The 11,357-nt window shown below is 41.3% G+C and overlaps 1 protein-coding gene across 1 annotated transcript; it reads left to right on the forward strand.

Annotated features, from left to right (window-relative positions):
• Nucleotides 1-1,598: 1,598 nt before the first annotated feature.
• Nucleotides 1,599-11,099, forward strand: LOC126426995 (serine/threonine-protein phosphatase 6 regulatory ankyrin repeat subunit C-like). The gene is made up of 2 exons (XM_050089152.1): nt 1,599-1,896; nt 10,275-11,099. The coding sequence occupies exons 1-2, from the start codon at nt 1,613-1,615 to the stop codon at nt 10,753-10,755; spliced, it is 765 nt and encodes a 254-aa protein (XP_049945109.1). The 5' UTR covers nt 1,599-1,612; the 3' UTR covers nt 10,756-11,099.
• The last annotated feature ends 258 nt before the right edge of the window (nt 11,100-11,357 follow it).

The raw sequence follows: 11,357 nt of genomic DNA on the forward strand, positions 1-11,357 counted from the left end.
AACCTGCTATATTGTTTTTGACACTTTTAACAGCTTTTCTTCCTTTCCGTTAATGTTTCCTATTTTTGCTTGATATTTCGTTTCCGACTTCAGTGTGATTACTCACAGAGTCTTACACATTTTCTTCCCTCCCAGATTTCATGCAATAATAGCTGTTCATTGCGTAATGGCAACTGCAGTGCCACTGTCAGCTCGTAGAGAATGACGACAGTGATAAGCGTCACAAAAACTGAATTGTACCGAGGTGAGCAGAGCAAAACATGTATCAGGCCTCAGGAAAACTTAGAGGCTGTAGCCAGGTCTTGCCCTTGGGATTTAGCAGAACAGCCAGTGTGGCCGTTAGGCTAAAATGTTTGGAGACACCCGATATACGGCATAGGCCCCTAATTTAGCTTTCATTTGTCGAGAATCTCTTGTCCAGCACAAAATTCCAAGCGACTGGAAAAAAGTGCATCCATATAACCAGAATAAAAATACGAATCTGCAAAATTACAGATCAATGTTCTCAACATTCGTCTGCTGTAGAATCCTTGAACATGTTATCAGTTGAAAGAAAATAAATTTCCTTTATTTAAGAGCCTCTGTGTGCAAATCAGCGCAAATTCAGAAATAATTGCATGTGTGAATCTCGCCTTGTCATTTGACATGATTATACTGCGAACTCTGGTTGAAGGGCAAAAGGTAGTCCATACTCCTAGATTTCCGGAAAGTATCTGCAACTGTCGCACTGCAGCCTGTTAATGGAGATAGCAACAGAAAAGGTTCCCAGATATGTGAGTGGCTGAAAGACTTCTTCAATAATATAATCTAATATGCTGTCCTTGATGAAGAGCGTTCATCAGTGACAAGGGTATCGGCAGGGTGGTGTGAGAGGACCCCTGTGATCCTCCATATACATAAATGAGCTGGCAGACAGGGTGGGCAGCAATCTGCAGCTATTTGCTGATGATGCTGAGGTACAGAAAGGTGGTGTTTTTCAGTGACTTAGCAATGTACAAGGTGACTTAGACGAAATTTCTTGTTTGTATAATGAATGAAAGCTACCTTTAAACGTAGAAATATCTAAGCTATGGCAGATGAGTAGGAAAAACTATCCAGTAGTGCTCCACTACAGCATTAGAAGTGTGCTGCTTGACAGTCACGTCGATTAAATATCCTGGAGTAACGCTGCAAAGCGATATGAAATAAAACGAGCACGTAGGTAGGGTAGAAGGGAAGGCGTGTACTCAGTACATTTTAGGAATGTGTAAATAACCTGTAAAGTAGATGTCTATGGAACAGTAATGCGACTCATTCTTGGGTACTGCGTGAGTGTTGATCGTCACCGGGTCGGATTGAAGGAAGGGCATCAAAGAAATTGAGGCAGGCTTCTAACATTTGGTAGCAATAGGTTTTAAGAAAATGTTACAGAGCTGCTGTGGAAACTCAAATGTCAATCCCTGGGGGGAAGCTGATGTTCTTTCAAGGAACACCATTGAGAATACGTAGAGAATTGGCTTTGGCAGCTGACAGCAGAACGATTCTGCTGCTACCAGCGTACATTTCGCGTAAGGACCCAAAGATAAGATGCTAGGAATTAGGACTCATAAGGAGGCATATAGAGGTGTCCCGCATGGCCCCACAACTCCTGGCAGCTGCAGACAGGTACGGCGTGTGGGGGCTGAAGGTCCAGTGTGAGGAGCAGCTGGCCAGTCAGCTGTCAGCAGAGAACGCGGTGCGCACGGCGGTGCTGGCAGTGAGGCACTCCTGTCCCAGCCTCGCAGAGGTCGCTGTCGCCTTCATAAAAGCCAACTCGCTGGTGTTTGCCACAGCGGGTTGGGCCGATGCGGTCCTCAACCACCCTGATGAGGTGGTCAAAGTGAGTCAGTTGCTCGGTGGGCCACTAACAGAAACCAGGTAAGTGCGAGACAAGATGATCAGCTGCACTTCCCATTCTTAAGTGTGAAACTCTGTCCCCATATCTGTGTGTGTGTGTGTGTGTGTGTGTGTGTGTGTGTTGAAGGCTATAATGTTTGCCACTGAGTTTGTATAGATGTCTCTGTCCTGTAAAATGCAGCTTCATTGATGCCTACAACAGCCATTTGCTGCTACCTCAGAATACTTTTGTTGCCTGGCAGATTCAAAGAGAATTGTCAAGGCTTTCGTCGGCACTTGTTGACAAACTGCCTACTGGCTTCTATCTCGGGTTCTTTGGCCGATGTTCGTCTGATGATTTTACTGACGTTTCGCCAGCACGAGTGGCTGACATTGTCAAAGCTTCACCCTCCACTGCCAGTGGTGCCCACCTCGCTGCCGCAGATGGGATGACTGGATGATCAATCATTACCAGGATGAAAGAACATAAGAGACATTGCAGGTTGGGCCAGCTTGAGAAATGAGCTGCTTATTCAGAGAAGCTGTAGAAATATAAACACATGTGAATGGCTTCATCAAGAAAGCGGAAAGCCTTAAGGTAAACGGATCCTGGATTCCTGTAATGCAGCGAACGACCGTCGCAGGTAGCAAGAGTACAACTGCACCGGAAATGACCGCGGAAAAGCCCTCAGACATTGGTGCAACAGGTACATATGGTCTGTGGCTGTGAGCTCGGCTCCAGTTCATCACCGGCAATGGAGGGTGAAGCTTTGACAATGCCAGCCACTCATGCTGCCGTAACATCAGTAAAATCATCAGACGAACGTCGGCCAAAGAACCAGGGACAGAAGCCAATAGGCAGTTTTGTCACATTCAGACATATCTCTAAATTTAACAGTGTTAACAGCAGATGTCAAGAAATAGCCCAAGTTTTCATAGCTTCAAAAATTTTGTCCTTTAAACAGTCCCTCCTTATTTGTTGTCACTGTTAAATTGCATGTGTACAAAACGTTGCCCTATGGCTTTCTGCATCAGGTATCTCAACAAAGGTACAAACCCTTTGTATACAGCATCAGTCATTTTGCTGTGGGCACAAAGATGTGTTGCTCAGCACATAAGCCGAAGCAGTGATGTGTCTAGTTTGGGGCCAAGACGAGCTGTGCCTCAGGACTCGTTCTGTGCACTGTGCAGGTCACTAAAATCCTGTTTGCATAAAGTAGAGTTTAAAGTGGTTTAGTGTGTCTTCTGCAACTGCTACTTGCAGTAAAATACCTAGCAATAGTGTCACGCTGCGTAAACACAAGAAAAGATGAGGACTAAGTGTGTATCTCATAACCAACACCTGGTACAAAGTAGCCTACTGCAGCACAGATCATGTTGAGCAACAATATATTTACAGTTTTCGATTGATGATGTAGCTAATATAGACCTGAGGAAATCGGTTCGTCTAAAGTAGATAGTTAGAGCAATTGCTATTCCCAACTCGGTGTTTACATTCTGAAAATAATTTTCTCAGCACAATCCTTTATTGTCTTTAGACGGTACAGGAAAACTTTTTAACTACATTTAAGGCACAGCAGATGAAACAGTTTCTCATTAATGGCTTGTATAGAAGATTCGCAGAAAAGGTGAAGTGAGCGTCTGTGCACCCACGTGAGGTTGATCATTATGCATGCAACCTGTGATCAGTTCAAAGGATAAGAACCCAGGCCTAACGGCAGCTCTGGGTGCTCCCATACAGTGTGGAGTGTCCCCATATTGTTTCTCTCTGTTTAGCCATCATGCAGAGCACATGTGACACTCACTACCACAGAAGGGGTTTAGTGGTCAACATGCTTTGCTTGCATCCTTGATGAAAAGGTGTCATATTTGTCTACCTGTCTTTCAAGTTTTCTGTATCTTCACAAAACTCTCCAGTAACTACCACAGGATGTCCTTCAGTTAGGATGCTGTTGACGGCCTTCTCTACCCTACCCATTGCTGCTGCTGTACCTTCTCCGATAACCAGAACATTGAAGAGTCACTGATATTTAACTTCCATTTGTTCCACACCACTTAGTTATATATTCCCCTGAATTTCTGGTAGCTAATAAAATTTTTGGCTAGACTTAAATATTTATGCAATACTTTGTGATGTTTACTTACTAGAAAATTTCTCTTTTGGTTAAATTGGTTGCACTTCCTAGATCATTGATAATTATCTTCTGGCCCCTATTGTTAATTATTCAGCCTAATTCTCTCTTGTTTGGTTAGCATGACATGAAAATTCATGTTTGAAACACGAAATATATTAAAATTGCTCTACATTTTCTTTAAAGAAGCTGTTTTCGAAACACATCACCCATGAATATACTATCTAATCACATTAATGTGACAACCTGTCAAAGGCCTGAATGCGCTCCTTTGGCAGCACACCGTATGTGGGAAGAGAGTCAATGAGTTTCTGGAAGGTACAGACAGGCCAGCTGCACTAGTCTTCTCAGTTTAGAATCCATGGCATGAACAGCACACTCGAGGTAGTCCCAAAGATCCTCGATTGGGGAGGTGAGGGGAAAAGGGGGGAGTTGTAGGAGGGCTGGGAAACATGAAAAAGAAAATATGATGCCTGAATCTAGATTTAACGTGACCAGCGAATTGAAATGGAAAGAAGGATGGCCTGTTAGAGGAATGTGATGATCTCAACAGGATGAGGAAGTTGAGGAAAAGGTCAACGCTGAATAGCAACCCATGAGTAATTTTGAAGAGTTCAGTGATTTATTTGTGTCGTAATTAGCAAAACAATAGCAACAATAATTCAGTTTTGGAAGCCATTGTCACTCCCAGAAAATCAAGTGACAGGAAGAGAGTATACAACAATAGTGAATAGGTATCTCTGTATGTAAAAAGAGAGAAACATCTAATAATCATTGGGTTGCTGTAATAGGGGAAGGTAAAAAGACATAGTTAAGAGACAATATACGATTATTGGAAAGAATGAGAGAGGAGAAAGTTCTACGTTTATGGGAGATATGGGGGTGGGGGGAGGAACTGAATTTCTTCACATGAGAGTAACAATACGGCTCCCTGTAGTACCATGGCTGTTATTCACTGATGTCTTCACATTCTATTATCCTGTCCCTTCTTATTGTCACAGATTCCCACATATGAGTATCCTCACCTGTTTTGTGGAGAACTTTCACAGTTCCTTTATCAGTTCACATCTTTCTATAGCCTCCCATTCTGAATGTGGTATTCTCTTTTCTTGCTTTTCTCACAGCCCACAATTCATTTTTATTCACTACTCAGCTCCAGATGTACATTCTCAGATACTTCTTCTACAGATTAAGGTCTGTGTTTGGTATTTGTAGTCTAGTTTTCTGAGGAATGTCGTATTACCCTGCTGGAGCAACTTTCATTGTCCCTCATGTCTATGTTTGTTGCTAGTGTGGTCCTTAATTTTCATAACTTTGTTATCAATGTTATTTCTACTACTACCCAATACATTCATCTTTCTTTTGATTGTAAATCCTAATGCTGTATTCATTAGACTGTTCATTCCATTCAACCGCTCTGGTAATTCTTTCTCACTTTTGCTAATGATAACAACACCATCAGCGAATCCTTTCATTCTGAATTTTAATTCTATTCCTGATTCTCTTAAGTTGCAGCAGTGATACCTCGATTTTAGTTTTAAACGATTAGGGTGAACCATTTCTAGCATATTTTGAATTAGTTCCTCTTTCTTCCATTCCTATTTTTCCCAGTCGATTATTGTATATAACTATATATTACCTGCATTTCCCCTATTTATTAAACTATTTTTCAGGATTTTCTACGAGTTGCACCATTTTACACTGCCGAAGCTTCCTAAAGATAGACTAATCCAATGAACATTCCTTTATTTTTGGTAAATATTGCTTCCATTACCAAGTGCAAGTGCCTCTCTGAGGCCTTTATCTTTCCTAAATCCAAACTTATCAGACTATATAATAGATCCTAAATTTTCCTTACCATTCTACTGTATGTTGTTCTTGTCATAAATTTGGATGCATGAGTTGCCAAGCTGATTGTGTGGAAGTCTTCACTTATTGGCCTTTGCCTGCTTCTATAGTATCTGGATGACATTTTTTTCTGAAGGTCTGCTTGTATGTCCCTTGTCATAGGTTGTGCAACCAACTTGAACAGTCATATGGGAGTCACTTTCACCAAATGTCATAGAAATTCCAGAGTAATATTATCCAACCAGATTGTCTTGTTTGTGTGCAAGTATTCCAAAGCTTTTCTTAAGTTCTAATACTGAGTCCCCTATGTTTTGTTATTTGATGACCATTTTTTCTTGTGTCATCTCATCTGATAGTTCCCTTCACTCATAGAGGTCTTCACTATACTGTTTCTATCCTTGCTCTGCTCTGCTTTTAACAACGGAATTCCTTTCTAACTCTTGATCTTGAATGCTCACGCTTTTCCAGCAACCATTTTGCTTTCTTTCCAGAACTTCCTTTTTCATTGGTTCCTTAGTGACCTGTAATGCTGTAGGGAATAGTTCCAGAAATGACATACTATTTTAATGTTTTGTTTTTATTGAAAAAATTTAATCATTTTTTATTATGTAAACACTTCAAAATCCAGGACATACACAAAAATGATTAGAAATCATTAAACATGAAACTACAATATTAAGAAAAAATTAAGACAAGAAACTATGCCCATGTGTCATTTTATACTTACAATAGGGACAAAATGATAGTGCACAATTTTCAGAAATAGTAAACACCGTAAGCCAAAACGTCTTGAGGGTTTAATACATATCCATGCATATGTTTTTAAGGTCTTAAAAGATTTCTCACAAAATTAATAACTGTAGCTGGGATATCAGCATACAGTGAGCCCATACCTTACATCTAGTATATTTAATGCACGATTCCCCTGGTCTTGAATGGGAGAAGATAGTGCAGTACATACAAACACAGTCATCTTCATCTGCACTGAGATCTGAGTTATAGGCTTCCACCCTGCTTAACTATATTCTTTTGCAAGGTTGTCGACATATGTCAATCCTCAGTTAATTTTCACTGTTGCACTTTCTCTTCTAGAAGCTTGTTGTTGGTACAGCTGCTCAGAAAGCCAGAAGAAACCAGAGTTATTTTACATGTCTTTAATGAGCATTGTACTGCAGCTCGAACTGTAGATACTTCATCAAATGGTGCCTTGAGACATCTAGAGCTATCTTTTACAAGTCTGAAAGCTGTTTGTGGAAGTATTCCTCTTCAGATGGTGAAATATTCTGTAAAACATGTGAACATGCAGGAAAATTGGAATATTCGTTGTCGCGCCTAGGTGGATGTGAATTTTGGTCACCATGTACAGGCGAAGATTGTTTTCGTCCAAGCTGCCGGCCGAGCCCATTGCATACAGGGAGCAAGCAGCACTGTGCGTCCCATGAATCAGAGAGGCGGCCGCCGTTTATGCCTTCTTCTCACTCTCCTTTGGCAACAGGATGGCTTGGATGTTGGGCAGGACAAAAGCCTCTGTGGTGATGCCAGAGGGCAGCTTGTTGCGCATCTTATTGTTGCAGATTGCAGGTCCAAGTGGTGCAGGGTGACGTATGTCTTATTGTTGGAGGCTACAATTCCATCCAGCTCAAGCACTCAGCTGCTAGGTACTCAGTGATGGCGGCGAGGTAGAATGGTGCCCAGGCACCCACAGGCCCTGCATAGTTAGCCTTGTGCAAAAGAGGGTGGATTCTGCTGACTAGGAACTGAAGCCCAGCCCTGCTTGAGTGGTACTATCACTTTCCCTTGACTTAGCCTCCCTTTTTGCGTGTTGACATTCCAGCTAGCTAACTGCTGTAGGCGAACGAGAGGGCAGCAACAGTGTGACCTAGAGTGAGTCAAGCAACCTTAGGAAATCCACACTTAGTATTAACCACACATGCTTCTATGCCTTATGCAGTGGCAAAGAGCTAACGCATTTGGCACTGGGTGACGTTTGCTGTGTTTCTAGGTCGTTTGAAACCTTCATTATAATGGGTCTTCATGGGCCCAAAAATGCAAACGTGTATTGGCTGAAGTTGGCAATTACAGTGGGATAGTAGGCAAAATACAGAAGCTCCATTTTCATTGGCACATTTCAGCACTTGAACATGTTTGAGATTCTTGCTATCGTCATCAGTGATAAACACTTTATTCTCTTTGCTTACCTTAATGAAACTAGTAAAATTTCTCCAGCCATTCATCCACTTTCTGGCCCTATTTCTAGAGTTCTTATAGGTACTCCATCAGTTAATTTCTCTTTCGGTTTTTTCTGGGGTAGAGTAAAGCTGGAGGTATAAAGTTAGCAGCAGTATTCATGTACGCTAATGTTGTAATGTGCAACACCTTTTAACAATTGTAAGTACCCCAACTTGTTTCTCCAGTCATTGCAAAAAATTTTTGACTCATGTCCACACATGAAAGTACAGATAAATTCATGCTGGTGAAATTCCTTCTTTATTGAGGACATTCATATACCATGTAAAATCTGTTAACCTGAACTCAATTTAATACCACTGCATGAGCCAAAGTAGCAGCTTCCAGCTCCCTTAAAGATAAATCAGGATTGTGTGTCATAAATCCTTTCAGTCAGTCCTGCCAGCAATTTTCTTCTCCTTATTAAATTTGTGAGAGATACTATTTTGTTCTGCAGCTTAGTAAGCTAGTTCCTTTGGGACACTATATCCTGCATAAACCCCTCATCAAATGTAGACGAAACCTCTGACCCTTCGTTTGTGGCATGCCTTCTGAAAGTCACCTGTGATACACCAAATTGTCTGGCTGCTCTCAATCAGCCAATTTCATTCTTGTTTACTATATTGATGGCCCTTTCCATGGCTTATTTATCCCATGACGGGCATGTAGTCTTTCGGACAAATATTTTAACAAACTGCAAAAATTTGGTAGGAATTGGGATCCAACTCTTTTATGGTATTAGTAATGCTATTGCAATGTATTTGTAAATATTTTAAATGGTTTTATTACATCAGTTGATCAGGCAAAAATGAGTCGTTTTGCCCTTACTCATGATATGTCATTTTATGGTATACATGTAGACACAGATGAACTGACTTAGTTGCTCTTTACCATAGCCTCAGATTCCAAACAACAGGGTCGATTCATACACAGTCCCATGATGCTTCAACTTGATTTTGGTATCTCTGTGCACTCTGTGTTCTAAAATGAAGTAGCAACATTGCTACTATGTAGTAAATGTCACTGTTGGTCCCTGTAAACCAGTGGACACAACAGAGGTAGGCAGTGGAGCACAAGCACCACAACCACCACCACCACCACCACAACCAGCACAACCATTGGTGGACCTAGTAAAGCACTATGGGGGTCAACACGATTTGCAGGCTATTAAATATTGTAGACTTGTTCATGATTCACATTGTCTACCTCATTATTCAATAGGACAGGTTATGGAATGTTACATAAATTTTCAAAAAGCTTATTCATCGAGAGTACATGATGTATGTAAGAGTTCATTAATTTTTCATTCCATTTCATGGATTTATTTTAATTTGGAACAGTCGTATTACCATTTTAGTGCGCATCTGATATTTTAACGGAATGGATCTGGGCATATGGAAGATGAATATTATGTTGATAAGTTGTAATAAATCTCTTGGCAGAATAAGAAAAGTACATATCATTTATTTGCTTTGTTTGTCCAGAAGTTGCCACATTTTAGTTACTGGCACATGCCACACGCATTTTACAGTATGTAATCTTTTCTAGGATGACTGTAGTGAACTTGTCAGATACAAGTGACTTTTTGTGTGTGTGTCGGTGTTTCCCTGTTTTTTCAAATATGTTCATGTAGAAGACTGTATACTGTTAGAGGCTTCAACACACACACACACACACACACACACACACACACACACACACACACAATGGAGATGTAGTAGATTACATGCCATTGTTACATGTAAAATGTTTCGATGAATTTCTTTTATGTGAAACAGAAGCTGGTTAGATTTGCTGATAAGGTCACCAAATTTACCAATAAGAGGTTTGAAGGATTTTGTTTTAATGTCAGGAGAGTCTTTAACATGTAAATGTAAATTGTTTTGTGTGTAATCTTTGATAGTTTCACAGAGAACTAGAATAAGCTGCCTGAAGCATCTATTTTAGCGGATATAATGACTGCTAAGAAACAGCACACCAAGTTGAAAGAAAGTGAGTTACAGGAATAAGCGTGTCGGAATTTGACAGATGAAAATCTTGAGAGGTTGCATAAAGAAACTTTTAATGGGTGATGGTTGAAGACAGAACCGCTATACCTTAATAGGGGAATATAGTAGGGTCGTTGTTGGACATATGTATACATTTTTGGTTGTATGTTTTCTTTATTAAGTGTGTGTTTTCAGGAAGGTGTGAGAATTTTTATGTTTTGTGCAGGAGCCTTCCTGGAAAGGAGAGTAGCCGAGGACTGATCCAGGTAGCTAAGGAGGGGGCGGTGGAGGAGCTCAGGGTGCTTCTCGCGACAGGGGCGAAAGTGGGGGTGAGGGACGAGGACATGTGGACTGCTCTGCACTGGGCAGCTGAGAGGGGACACCTGGAGGCAGTAACATGTCTGGTGGAAGGTGGAGCAGAGGTGGATGTGAGGGACAGCAGGCACAACACGCCGCTGCACTGGGCTGCATACCGGGGTCACGTGGCTGTGACACGGCGATTGCTGGACTCCTCTGCTGACCCCGACGCCAGGGATAAGTATGGGTGGACGCCGCTGCACTTTGCAGCAAGATGCGGCTACACAAAGGTGGCGGCCGTGCTGCTCGATGCAGGGGCTGACACTGAGGCCAGGGACGCACACGGGCACGAACCCTGCGCCATCGCCAGGCAGAACGGCAAGCAGCAGCTCGTGGAGATGCTGTCGTGAAGGATTCAGTGCAACAAACATCTCTGCAATGATGCTGAAATGACTCTCTACATCTGTTTGTGATATTGTTCTAAATACAGAATGCGAATGTGAATTCTGCAGTCCATCATTTGTACCCACCTTTAAGTAGGACTCACGTACAGTGGTACCATTATCATAAACTTTGTATTCTGTGGTGTGCGAGGCAATTGGGGTTAAGCAGCCATTCATGCAAGGTGCCTGCCACATTCAGACTTGACAGACAAATGATTAAACAAGAAATTCTATATTTTGATAGAATGCAACACAATCATACAACTGTTAGAATGATAATTGCTCATGGTCCTATGTGATAATGCAGCTGTAGTTCCATTGTCAACAGAATAAAAATAAGGCAAATTCTTATAAAAGAAAAGGACATAGCCAACTTTCCAGATTAAAAGATAAGAATACGTTTCTCTGATATAACATGGTATCTACTTCTGCATCTGCTGCGATAATGGAATAGCTCGTTTACTTTATTATAATGTCATACTGGTAGCATCATTCACATTATCTTATATGCTGGTCATCTGGAATTGTAAAAGCAGTTCACGTTTAACTACAGAGAAGCAAAGCACAAT

The sequence above is a fragment of the Schistocerca serialis genome, chromosome 11 (genome assembly GCF_023864345.2).
Source record: "Schistocerca serialis cubense isolate TAMUIC-IGC-003099 chromosome 11, iqSchSeri2.2, whole genome shotgun sequence".
Classification (NCBI taxonomy): Eukaryota; Metazoa; Arthropoda; class Insecta; order Orthoptera; family Acrididae; genus Schistocerca; species Schistocerca serialis.